The sequence below is a fragment of the Saccopteryx bilineata genome, chromosome 8 (genome assembly GCF_036850765.1).
Source record: "Saccopteryx bilineata isolate mSacBil1 chromosome 8, mSacBil1_pri_phased_curated, whole genome shotgun sequence".
Taxonomy (NCBI): domain Eukaryota; kingdom Metazoa; phylum Chordata; class Mammalia; order Chiroptera; family Emballonuridae; genus Saccopteryx; species Saccopteryx bilineata.
This window is the reverse complement of record NC_089497.1, coordinates 86,382,353-86,396,300: the sequence shown is the minus strand read 5'-3', so window position 1 is coordinate 86,396,300 and position 13,948 is coordinate 86,382,353. Positions and strand designations below refer to the sequence as shown.

Here is a 13,948-nt window from a genome sequence, read left to right as displayed (position 1 = left end):
TAGCTGCTGTGGAAAGTGTAGGAGGTTTATTCAGGAGTGCTCTTATAATTGACAGCTATGGAAGAAAAGGGAAGGAAGGAAGCAAGTTGAGGTAGGAAAGAATTGAGATGCCCTGAAGTCTCAACAGAAACCTCAGTTGACCCTCCAGAGAGTGAGTTCTGAAGATGCGTTGACATTTCAGGACTTATCTGAATCACGCCTAGAATCTTTATACCCCCAACATTGAATCAGTCATTGGTTGTGGGCTGTTTCTAGGAAGGGAGTGTGACCATATGCTAGGAGTGAAATCTTTGAAGGAGACTGACAACTGGGGTTTGTCTACTGGTAATACTCCCAGCAGCTGGTGTAATACATGTTCCCTTGCTAATGGGTGATTTGGGTGGCAGGTCAGGAGGGGAAGGTCAGGTTAAAGCATCCACCACAAAAGTCATTAGATTTGGATTTGAATTCATATTCTAATTCCTGACTGTGAGACTCTGGCAAGTATTCTAGAGTTGAAAGTATTTTGCTTTCTATATAAATTGGTAAAATAGGATTAGTATGTCTAATTTGATGCTTATTTTGAAACAATATATATATAGAGAGCTTGTTTAAACATCTGGAACATACTCAGTATTCTATAAATGTTTATAGGCAAAGGAAACATAAAGTGATATTTCCTTATCCTAAGTGAATTTTCTGGAAGATAGGTTTCTCCTGGAAAGTATTTTTTCTACAGTTAGTTAAGAAATGTTTGAGTCCTAATTATGTTAATAATTGTTTGAATATATTAAAAAGCTTCAAATGTTTGTTTTCCAGTTGTTTACAGTTTAATTGAGGATGTGTTACCAATATTTGATGAGTTAAATAACAAAAGATGGAACGTAGGGTACATGTTGGACAGGTTTAGAAGTATAGATCCCTGGTTGGCACACCGCGGCTCGCGAGCCACATGTGGCTCTTTGGCCCCTTGAGTGTGGCTTTTCCACAAAGTACCACATGCGGGCACTACCTCAATACGGAATGTACCTACCTATATAGTTTAAGTTTAAAAAATTTGGCTCTCAAAAGAAATTTCAATTGTTGTACTGTTGATATTTGGCACTGTTGACTAATGAGTTTGCCGACCACTGGTATAGACCATTGGGTTTGTTTGTTGAAAAAGGTTTAATGGAAATTGATGTTGAAGTGTCTGTTAAAGGTTTATTCCCCACCTCCCTTCATAAACTAAGCCTTAAATTTAGAAGTGTCAGGATCAAAGCTTGCATCATCAGGGTCTTATGTGTGAGGCCTGTGAGTTAAACCAGATGTCTGTAGTAGAGTATTTTTGTTGGGAATGATGTGATCAAATTGAGAATAGAAATTAGAACCAGATTATCAAGAGTTTTCAATAGCACAGAGAGTTGCAATTATAGATTTAGGAGACCCCTACATAGAGATAATAGTTAAAGCATTGAATGTGAAGTATGTTTCAGAAAGAGTGAGAGTAAGGGAGAGAGAGAGAATGAATCAGTGAATGAATTAATGAATATGAGAGCAGTGTAAAGAATGTCTTGTGATTCAAGACAAAAGGAGACTTAAATGTTAAAGAAGACAGTTGTGGAAAGAGAGCCAGGGAAGCATACTGTCATGAAAGCCAAGGCAAGAGGGTTCTAAGAGGCAGGTGTGGAAATCCATAAGATGCTTAGGGAGAGAATGATTATTAAGAAAAGGCCATTCAATTTCTATGCTTGGCTCTCTTCTTATCTTCAGTAGCCCCTAGGACTGCAGTTTCAACTTTTTGCCTTTGATTAAAACATTTAATTTTCTATTTCCTGCTCTATGTGCCAATTAGCCATGTTTGCTCACAGTTCTGTTCTAACAGTGTCATTTCCTTCGTTTCTTGGAAACATACTTATTGAGTAACTGTTCTGTGCTAGGCACTATGCTGGCCATTCGGAATACACGTATAATGAACTTTTATCAAGCTTACATGCGAGCGGGGGTATGTGGTGAACTATAAACATTGGGTTATCTGTTCGGTGGTAGAAGAGGTAGCAGGGCCAGTTCACACAGGGCCTTATAGACTTCTAGGGGCTTTGGATTTTATTCTGCATGAGAGACAAAAGGCATTTGAAGAGTTTAAAACAGAAGGACATGAACTACATTAATTTTGTAAAACCCTTAGAACAAAGTGTGACATATGGAGATCATCATTGAAGTGATAAATTAGCATCATTCTGTCTCTTGAACTTACCTTTGGAAGGATGACTATGGTTGGCCACTGCAAGATTAAATCATTTGGAGGCTTTTCATGGCTCCTTGGAGGAAACCCTGGGCTTCTGCTCTAAAACATTTTGTTACATTTTAAGTTTTATAATGAATAGCTGCTATATGACTTACATACTTTTGCTTACACTTTTGTGTTTATTCTTATGTTTTTTTATTTAAAAACTAATTTGGACCTATGGGAATTTTTTTGGAAAAAAGGTGAACATAAAGGTGTGAGATCTAAAAGTCATGCCATAGAAAGAATGGTTGACAGTCTCATGGGTGATTAGTCATGTGGAAGTAAGGGCTAAGGAAGAAGACAGGACAGATCTTTGTCAAATTTTTGAAGATCCATCTCTTAGACAAAGGATAGACTTTTTGGGAAGAGGAGATCTGGGACAGTGCTTGAAACAGTCTTCTGTTAAATATAAGGCAGAAGTTATTCATGTATGGAGTACAGTGCCTAATAAAAGAATGATCTTCTGGGCCCTGGCCGGTTTGCTCAGTGGTAGAGTGTTGGCCGGGTGTGTGGATGTCCCAGGTTCTATTTCCGGCCAGGACACACAGGAGAAGCCCCCATCTCCTTCTCCACCCTTTACCTTCTTCTTTCTCTCTATCTCTCTGTTCCCCTCCCACAGCCAAGGCTCCATTGGAGCAAAGTTGGCCCGGGTGCTGAGGATGGCTCCATGGCCTCCGCCTCAGGCACTAGAATAGTTCTGGTTGCAACAGAGCAACGCCCAATCGCCCCCTGGTGGGCATGCCAGGTGGATCCCGGTCAAGTGCATGCAGGAGTCTGTCTCTCTGCCTCCTTGCATCTCACTTCAGGGGGAAAAACAACAACAACAATGATTTTCTGACAAGGCGGTGGCGCAGTGGATAGAGCGTGGGACTGGGATGTGGAGTACCCGGGTTCGAAACCCTGAGGTCTCTGGCTTGAGCGCTGACTCACCAGCTGAGTGTAGGGTTATTGGCTTGAGCGTGGCATCATAGACATGACCCCAAGGTCGCTGGCTTGAGCAAGGAGTCACTCAGTCTGCTGCCCTCCCCCTCACCTGGCAAGGCACTTATGAGAAAGCTATCAATGAACAACTAAGGAGCCACAACGAAGAATTAATGCTTCTCATCTTTCTCCCATCCTATCTGTCGGTCCCTGTCTGTCCTTCTCTGTCTCTCTCTATATATCTGTCACAAAAAAGTAAAATAAAATAAAAGATCTTCTGATAACATTAAAGCAGTGGTGAGACTACGCTCTGTTAGAGCACTTACGTGGAAATTGAATTAACATTTCTTACCAATTTAATTTTTACTTTACAGAGATGGTTTACTGGAAACAGCATGTGTTCAAGTTTTCAGCATTCAGTAATGTGTAGAATGTTACTCATTTTTATCATTGTCAAACTTAAAACTCCGTTTCTTTTTCAGGGATATCATGATAACACATTTTGAACCTTCCATCTCCTTTGAGGGGCTTTGCAGTGAGGTTCGAGACATGTGTTCTTTTGACAACGAACAGCTTTTCACCATGAAATGGATTGATGAGGAAGGTGAGTGGCAAAGAGCGGGCAGCAAGTGGAAGCATTTGATTTAAGATTCTATTCTGTCATTTGTTTTTAAAATATAATAAAAGTCCTAATTTTTTAAGGGGAGAAAAGGTATACTAAAATTTTGATGCCATTTTAACATTTTTTAAAAGTATTTAAATTGAAAGACTACCTAAAGGTACCTACCATCTTTGTTTACCCCTTGCACCCTGAAATAGAGTGATGTAGTGTGCCTCTTTATCCAGGAATAAGGGAAACATCCTATCAAGTAGTATTACATTTTACTTTAATTTTGAATATGTGTTGTCTTATATTTTACTAGACCTTCAGTAATGTGAAAGTATTTTTTAGTGAATATTACTTTAAAGAAAATATTATGGAATAAAAGTGATTATGACAAACATTATTTCAAAAATGGTGGCAGAAACTCCATACCTTAATGACATGTGCTCAGAAAGTATTTGCTGAGTATCTGTGTGCCGAGGATAAGGTGTTTTCTATCCCCAGACCTGCTCAGTGTCACAGGCAGATGGACATGTGAACAGCAAATGCGGTGAGTTAAACATAATGTATAGGGGCCTTAGAATACAAAAGAAGCAGCATCTATATATACCTGAAGTATCTGTGAGGTTTGAGCTAAACTAGAACAAGGAGTGAAAGTTCTTGAAGTGGAGGAGATGAGAAGAACAGCATTTACAGTGAAGAATAAGATACAATAAAAGGGCACAGAGGTTTGAAGAATACAGTATGTGGGAAAGAATAGTAACTCACTAAATCTAAAGTGTAGGAAGTAGTGAGGTAAGAACTTGAATTAGATCCTTGCTACTCAAAGTGTGGTCTGCAGAGCTTACTAGAAAGGGAATCTCAGGCCTTATCACAGACTAGTGAATTGGAATCTTTATTTTAACAGGATCTAAGGTGAGTTGCATGAATATTTAAGATTAAGAAGCATGGATCCCTGAAGGTTTGACAAACTACATTAGACTTTATTTTACACATTGGGAACGTCAATGAAGTGTAGTTTAAAATACCCTAAATATACTAATTGTATAATGGTTTTCTGTTAATTATGATATGAATTAAATTTCATTTTAAGGAATGTCATTATAATATTTAGTTCAATATTTGGGGCCATTTCTATGTTCCTTGACTTGTAGAGCTCCAAGCTGTAGATTGTCATTTTTTAAAGACATATTTAAAGTTTTTCTGAAGTAATCCATATTCACTATTTGGGGATAAAAACTGGGACAGATGTTTATGAAGTTTAACTATCTTGGCCCTTTTGCTGCTTTCCTCCTTCTCCAATCCCCCTTCTAAAAGGAAACCACTAGTAACAGTTCAGTATATATCTTTCTAGATATTTTCAACAACAAATGTTCGTTTCTATGCACTATTGATAAGCATGCCTTTTATAAACAAAAAAATTATATACAAACCATGAAGCAATATTTTTCCTTTACATTGTGTATTGGACATTTTTTCACTTCATTGTGCATCAGTTTGGATCATTACCTTTTTAAAATCTGCATAATATTTCATGATTTATTTATTTAATCCCTTATTGGTAGACATTTGGACTATTTATAATTTTTCACTACTATATCAGTATATAATGAACATTTACTTTTTTTACTTTCCTGAAATGAGATGCAGGCAGGCAGAGAGACAGACTCCCACATGCACCCGACCGGAATCCACCTGGCATGCCCACCAAGGGGCGATGCTCTGCCCATCTGGGGCGTTGCTCAGTGGCAACCGGAGCCATTCTAGAGCCTGAGGTGGAGGCCATAGAGCCGTCCTCAGCTCCTGGGCCAACTTTGCTCCAATGGAGCTTTGGATGTGGGAGGAAAAGGGAGAAATAGAAAGGAGAAAGGGAAGGGTGGAGAAGCAGGTGGGCGCTTCTCCTGTGTGTTCTGGCTGGGAATTGAACCCAGGACATCCACATGCTGGGCCGACGCTCTACAGCTAAGCTATAAGGAATATTTTTATATGTAATTTTGTGCTATCATTTAGGGCTCACAGTGTGGCAAATTCGCAGAATATGCATATCATAAATTTGGTAACTAGGGACAATTTGATGTCAGAAGGAGTTAAACCAGATCATGACATGGCTACATCAACTGAGAGCATCTCTTTCCCTTTGGCTTTGCCAAAGGGTATTATGAGTCCTTGACAGTTTTTGAAATTTAATAAGTAATGCTCACTTGATATTCTAAATTATTTATTTATTTATTTATTTATTTATTTATTTTTGTTTTTGTTTTTTCTGAAGCTGGAAACGGGGAGGCAGTCAGACAGACTCCTGCATGCGCCCGACCAGGATCCACCCAGCAAGCCCACCAGGGGGCGATGCTCTGCCCATCTGGGGCGTCGCTCTGTTGTGACCAGAGCCACTCTATCTAGTGCCTGAGGCAGAGGCCACAGAGCCATCCTCAGCGCCCCGGCCAACTTTGCTCCAGTGGAGCCTCGGCTGCGGGAGGGGAAGAGAGAGACAGAGAGGAAGGAGAGGGGGAGGGGTGGAGAAGCAGATGGACGCTTCTCCTGTGTGTCCTGGCTGGGAATCGAACCCGGAACTCTTGCACACCAGGCCGATGCTCTACCACTGAGCCAACCGGCCAGGTCCTAAATTTTTTATTATTTAAGGGTAAAACTGAGTGTCTTTATCTTTTCAACAACTTTTTGACCAATTCTATCACAAGGTTATTTTCAATATTGTTAATTATAAATGGTATGGATATATTAACACTATGTCTTCAGCCTGAAAATGAGACTTTATAGTTGAGCGTAGTACAAAAAATATAGTTAGCATCAATAAACTGAATTTTACCATGAACCAGTGTTGTTTTCATTTTAATCCTCTTCTGATTATTTCATTCTATTCATTTGCCATTTAGAGGTTTTGCAGTCAGTGGTTTTCAAATTGTATTACACATAGGAATCACTAGATAGTGCATTTTATTAAAAAGTTGATTTAGAAACCATTCATTAAAATCCCTTAATAGCGCCTTATACTTTGCATTACCTTTGCCTGGAGAGTTCCGTTCCCAGCTTGTCACATGGATGGCTCCTTCCTGTCATTTGGGTCTTAACTCAAATGTCATGTCTTCCAAGAAACCTCTTATCCCTCTTCAGTTTGTTTCTTGTTTCTGTGGTAGAATGTAAGCTCGTGAGAGCAGAGATCATGGCTTTCACCAGGGAGCTCTAGTGCTTAGAGCAGTACTCAATATACTCAATATACTATACACCAAAAAAGAAAAATGGGAACTGTGTGACAGGTTAATACGAGCCTTTCCACAATGTAGTTTAATGTCTCTTATTAGAGATTTAAGCATTGGGAGGTGCTATATTCTGTTTTTTTCTTAAAAATAGCATATTTTAATGAACCAATTCACATAGTAAATTAAATTAATTATCAGATTAAATGGTCTTATCCTTTTACAATGCATAGTTTTTTTCTAGCTATTAAGTGTCCTAATTTTCTGGAGAAAAACAACAAAACTGTAGCTTTTGCTTCATTCAAGTAAAAGGTTAAACTTTCCATGAAGGTCTGTTGATTTCCTTCTTACCCTGGTTATTACCACTTTAACATCACAGCATTCTTGAACATTTTTTACAAATATGTATTTTAAGTAATGGAACCTCTTAGAGTAGGGGGTGCAGTGACTTTTACAGTGATCTGTAGTGTTCTGAACCCACGCCCAGAGCCAGTGGGAAGGTCCTGGTGGGAGCAGTGAGTCTGTAAACCTGGCAGACTCAACAGGGAGAGGAGTGCGGTGGTGCTGTCTCAGAAAAATATTGAAGGTTGCCAACTTTGGTTTTAGGCCATGTTGATTCTTTTAAATGTGGGGCATTGAATTTAGTCATATGTTGAAATACCTAATACAACTAGTGTTGTATATGTGTTTCATGTTCTGTGTATTGTCAGGTTATCTCATAACTAATCAGATCTTGCATATTTACCAAACACTTTGAGGTCCAGTGCTCTAATTTACTTCTTTCTTTTTAAAGGTGAGAAGAAAATGTAGATAGACTGAAAAATGACCAGTTCTGGTGGTTAATAAATAGATTTCATTACCTTGAAGTCTGTTGCACTGAGCGAGTCTCACTGTGCGTATATGCCTGTTTCAGGATGTGAATTCAGATTTTAACAGTAAAGTGGGCTTTAAATTTTTTTTTAATTTTAATTTCTTGATTTTAGAAGAGAGAGAGAAGGAGAGAGGAGCAGGAAGCTTCAACTTGTAGTTGGTGCTTCTAGTTTGTGCCTTGACCAGGCAAGCCTGGGGTTTTGAACTGGTGACCTCAGCATTCCAGGCCAACACTTTATACACTGCACCACCACAGGTCAGGCTAAGAAATAGCTTTTCCTTTCATCTTTGCTTCATGATGACTCTATGGAATGTTTTACTTCTGAGTAATGTGTCCTGCTTTATCAGGCATTAAACAGTTGGCCCCAAAAAGTAATACTTGAATCAGAGACATTCAGTCCAATAAAAACAAAATAGATTTGAATGTACGTAATATCAGTTATTAACTCTTATTTCTACACTCCTTGTGGTTATTCAGACGTATCAGTCTCTAGGTACAAGTTGAAAATAGGTTCTTGGTCTGGCCTAGGTGTCAACCAACAGCAAGTAGATATTGGTTTGGCAAAAAAAGGCAATATCTAGCAAAAAGGAAAAATTGATTTTTTTTTGAAAAATGATATCTTTAACAATAGTTAATTCTATTTATGGCCTTTGATCAAAGTGTAATAAAAAAAGCCAGACATGTAATGGATTAAGAATACTATGAGTCATTTTAAATATATGATCTTTAGTTTTCCCATCATACTTGCAATATTGGTAATAGCCTTCTTTCTACAATACATCGGGAAAATTGAAGCTCAGAGAAGTAATTTTGTTGAAGTCACACAGAGAAGTGGGATCTAGAGCCCGGGGGAGAGCCTGCGTACAAATCACTGCAGGATACCTCTTTGGGAGATTTTTTACCTCTTTAAGAGATTTTTGATGATTCTTGTGTGGGAGAGAGATTTTTGGTGATTCTTGTGTGGGAGAGAGATTTTGATGCTTACTGTGTGGGAGAGAGATTTTTGAGAGGAAGACTCAAACATGCCTTTGCCTGAGCAGAGCCAGGCAAAGCCAAGATAAAAGTGGAATAAGGAAGACGAATGGAACAATACCCAGAGAAGCTAGAAGGAAGTAGGGCTTTTGTGACCAAGCTAGAGAACAGGACACTCATTTCTTTGAGATAGCAGGTCAGGCGATGACTTCATTTTTCTCTCAAGTACTAGACCAATTCTCTGCTAAGAGTGATTGAGGTCTGGACAGGGTTGGTAGCATCGAGTATGTGGTAACAATTGGGGTAACCACAGGAATGTTCAAAAGAATGACAGGGTTGAGGACCCAGCTCAGGCCGCAGCTGTGTTCACAATGACGTTTTCATCGAGGAATGCCATCCTACTGGGAAAGGTGTCCTCTTGTGGGTTGCCAGGGAAGACTCAGTTCTTTAGCTGGCTGACTGAGGGAGGTGTTCCTTCCTTCCCCATTCTGTAAGTTTACTAAAACTATACATTTACATTTAAAAGCTCAAACAGGACCATTCTTCAGTCCAGAGTACTTTATTAGCCACACTTGCTTTCCTTTAGTCTCTTGAGCAGGCTCTCAGGTGAAGGAAGAATTTGACAAAATGATTACGTGGGCACCTCTAACAGACCATGTTGTGGCAATGGAACTATTAAATACTTTTGCTTCTTTTTAAGAAACAAGTAACAGAAAGCTTGTCCCTGACTGAAAGTCATACTGCAGTAACAATCTAAAATGTGATCAGTGGTAGGTACTGATAGGTATATTTTGAATGTGTACATTATTGAAATGAAATAGTTTTGGGTACTGTTTGTGTTTTTCCGAAGTAAGAAGCGAGCAAGAGGCAGACAGATGGACTCCCACATGTGCCCGGCTGGGATACACCCAGCATGCCCACCAGGGGGCGCTGCTCTGCCCATCTGGGGCGCTGCTCTGCTGCAGTCAGAGCCATTTTAGCGCCTGAGGCAGAGGCCATGGAGCTGTCCTCAGCGCCCAGCCATCCTCCATGGAAGGGGGGGGGGGTGGAGAAGCAGATGGGCGCTTCTCCTGTGTGCCCTGGCCGGGAATCGAACCTGGGACTTCCAACACTCTACTGCTGAGCCAACCGGCCAGGGCTAGAATTAAATAGTTTTATATGTGTACAATTTGATATCTATGAGCCTCAATATTTTGTAGAAATAGAAATGAAGTTATATTACCCAAATGTCTAAATAAATAAAAATTTGTCCTTGGCAAATATTTCTCTTTGTATATATGTTAATTTTTTTCTCAATATTTTATGTAACAAATTGTTTACTAATCATCACCTTTAGAGGATTAAGAAAGTGAACTTTACTTTCTATGTTTTGTAGGAGACCCGTGTACAGTATCATCTCAGTTGGAGTTAGAAGAAGCCTTTAGGCTTTACGAGCTAAACAAGGATTCCGAACTTTTGATTCATGGTAAAGGAGTAGTCATTTCTTTTAGAGCAATAATTAAGAAAAATAAAAACAACCCTGTATTCTCGACCAATTTAAAGCATAATACTGATGTCATTTCTTAATCTCTATTTTTCATCGCTCTATAAATGTCTTTATTCAGTAGTTTCTCAATTGCTAGAGGTGACAAAATCAGCTTTTTTAATCTTGGGAAATTTGTTGTTTGATTATGCCCCCTTGGATAATTAAAACTCAATGTTTCACAGCAAAGTTGAGGATGGAACTTAAGAATCAGCAGCCTAGTTGAACCTAAGTCATCCCCTTGCAGTTTTACAGTTTTGCAGTTTATGCAAATAATGATCTCTAAAGGTAAAATGTGTTAAGTGTCCTTTTGTTTAAAGGTTAACAGTGAAACTATTTACATAGTTAAAATAGACATTAGTATGTTAAAGGTCAGCAAGCCAGAGAGGTGGGTCATAAGAAACCTAAACTCAGCCACCGTGTAACTGGGACAGTATAAACCTGGGTTGTAAATCTAGGTATTCTGATTACAGATCTGTGTTATTTTTTCTACCATACTACCCCTCAATATTTTATCTCATGTAGAACCCACTTAATGTACTGCATTTAATTGAAATATAGTGTCATTTTTGTATGGAACATTTGTGGAGCTTCAGGAGACCTAGGGAACTCGAATGCTTGAAACATACACATTTCCCTTAAGTATAATGGATCATTTCAATACATGTTATCATTCCCTTATTCTTTTCTATACACTGAGTTTTTTGAAAAATAGTAACTTGACTTTTTTTCTACTTTGGAATTCCGAAGGGATCCATAATCTAATTTGTTGAGATCCTAGCAGAACTAGGTTATCTCTATTTGAAATAAAACTATAATGAATGTTTAAACCAGGGGTCCCCAAACTTTTTACACAGGGGGCCAGTTCACTGTCCCTCAGACTGTTGGAGGGCCAGACTATAAAAAAAAACTATGAACAAATCCCTATGCACACTGCACATATCTTATTTTAAAGTAAAAAAACAAAACGGGAACAAATACAATATTTAAAATAAAGAACAAGTAAATTTAAATCAACAAACTGACCAGTATTTCAATGGGAACTATGCTCCTCTCACTGACTACCAATGAAAGAGGTGCCCCTTCCAGAAGTGCAGCGGGGGCCGGATAAATGGCCTCAGGGGGCCGCATGCGGCCCGCGGGCCATAGTTTGGGGACCCCTGGTTTAAACAAATGATTGATAAATGGTATTAAAGATTGTATTTTAAGTTTTATTTTTATACAATATCACAGATCTATTTTCCGAAGTTAGTTTATATAAGGAACTATGTTTCCCAAACTCTGTGCTCTTTATTAAACCATATCCTTTTGTATGTACATCACAGACCACAAATAGTTGACTAAATGTTCATAAACATACTATTTCTTTATAGTCTATCTCTATATTAAAAAAATGGTCTGACTTAACTTGTTTATAAATATATAGTTCCCAAGATAAAACTTACATTGTTGGATTTGAGTACTGTTTCTGGTGTTAATTTATTCCTAAATTTAATATACAGCTTTTAAAAACTATAATGGTTTAGCTTGACCTCTGGTAGCCCAGTGTTGACCTGGAACACTGAAGTTGCCAGTTTGAAAACCTGGGCTTGCCCGGTCAAGGCACAGATGGAAAACATTCTTCCCCCTACTTCTCTCTCTCTCCTCTCTCTAAAATCAATAAATAAAATCTTTTAAAAAACCTAAAATGATTTATGTTCATATTTGTGTACATTTCTATTATTTAATTATGATTCTTCATAGTAGTAAACTTGTCACTACAATAACAAAATTTAAGGAAATAGTAAATGATTTCCCTAAGGACAAAAAAAATCAATGATGTTAACAGGGACTGGAATGAGGTATTTGAATTTCTAATGCATTATTTATGGATGCTCATTTTGTGAAAACTTTTTAGGTAGCATTGGTAAACTCTTTAAAAAAATAGTAATATGGATCATATACTCTACTGTCGAGGATCAGGTTGGAATTCGGGTCAATTTTTTTTGATATTCAAATTTAAAAGTCTATGTAATTTGCCTGACCAGGCGGTGGCGCAGTGGATAGAGCGTTGGACTGGGATGTGGAAGACCCAGGTTCGAGACCCGGAGGTTGCCCAGCTTGAGCGTGAGCTCATCTGGTTTGAGCAAAGCTCACCAGCTTGGACCCAAGGTCGCTGGCTCAAGCAAGGGGTTACTCGGTCTGCTGAAGGCCCATGGTCAAGGCACATATGAGAAAGCAATCAATGAACAACTAAGGTGTCACAATGCGCAACAAAAAACTAATGATTGATGCTTCTCATCTTTCCGTTCCTGTCTGTCTGTCTCTGTCTATCCCTCACTCTGACTCTCTCTCTGTCTCTGTAAAAAAAAAAAAAAAAAAGTGTATGTAATTTGTGTGTTTTAAATATGCTGTGTTAATTGTAGTTTATTTTCTTTCAGTATTTCCTTGTGTACCAGAACGTCCTGGAATGCCCTGCCCAGGAGAAGACAGTGAGTGTTGATATACTCTATACCTTTGAATAAAGTTATTTATGAAACAATGGCACAAGTGAAAGGAAATCAGAAATAGAACTTTTCATTCATTTGGTTTCTTTTCCAAATTTGGATTCAGCAGATGAATTAAAGACAGTGTAGGTTACCTTTACAGAGCTGTTGATGAAGTGGCTGTTCTCTCTTGGGCCAAGTGCAGTTTTTGAAAGACTTGCCATTGTAGCAGGTGTTGGCTCCAGAGTCCTATCTCCAAATCTATTGTGGGTCACTATATTTCATACTCACTTTCCCTCTTTAAAACTTGCTGGTTGAGATAGTGACACCACTCCTTCAGTATAATAAAGATTAATAAACAAGAGCATTGGGGGGAAGGCTTGATAACCATTAATTTGGTCTCTTGGCTCTTTTAATTTCTAGCCAACATTAACATGTTTAAATTTAAAATATATCGGGTTGTAGTTCATGAAAGTTTCTGAAATAGGATATTCTTTAAGGTTAATATGCTATTAACAAGAACTTTCTGCTTTGGTTACTCCTAATAGAATAAATAATTAAAAATAAAAGCATCTATATGTAAGGTTCTGTATTATACTTTCTCAAGATTTCTAATTCAGAGCATTTCAACTGGTGTTTTCTATCTTAATTTTAAAGAGTAAACCCAGTGCTACATTTCCTTTAAAATGAGTTTACAAACCTAGTGGAGTCTTTCCCAGTATTAACTGTTATTTTGGAATATTATTATTAATGACTTACAGTCAAAATAATATATATTAGGTCAGTAGTGATTGACTGAACTAAATTTATGCAGGTAATCTAGATTTGATTTTGTGAGAGCTTTTAGTTTGTTTAGAAGTATTCACATAAAAACCATTGCATGAAAGGTTGGGGAAGAGAATATTCTGGTGGTTATAAAATGTCCCTTAGAAATATGTAAGAGGCCTGACCTGTGGTGGCGCAGTGGATAAAGCGTCGACCTGGAAATGCTGAGGTCGCCGGTTCGAAACCCTGGGCTTGCCTGGTCAAGGCACATATGGGAGTTGATGCTTCCAGCTCCTCCCCCCCCCTCTCTCCCCTCTCTAAAAAAAAAAAAAAAAAAAAAAAAAAGAAATATGTAAGAGGAGGTACTT

General features: G+C 38.4%; 1 protein-coding gene across 1 annotated transcript in view; it reads left to right on the top strand.

Annotated features, from left to right (window-relative positions):
* Positions 1-13,948, top strand: part of PRKCI (protein kinase C iota) — a 77,807-nt gene that overhangs the window by 21,698 nt on the left and 42,161 nt on the right. Inside the window, exons 2-4 of the mRNA XM_066241077.1 lie at positions 3,652-3,773; positions 10,204-10,293; positions 12,771-12,821. Coding sequence (XP_066097174.1) covers positions 3,652-3,773; positions 10,204-10,293; positions 12,771-12,821 — 263 coding nt within the window. The remainder of the gene's footprint in view (positions 1-3,651; positions 3,774-10,203; positions 10,294-12,770; positions 12,822-13,948) is intronic.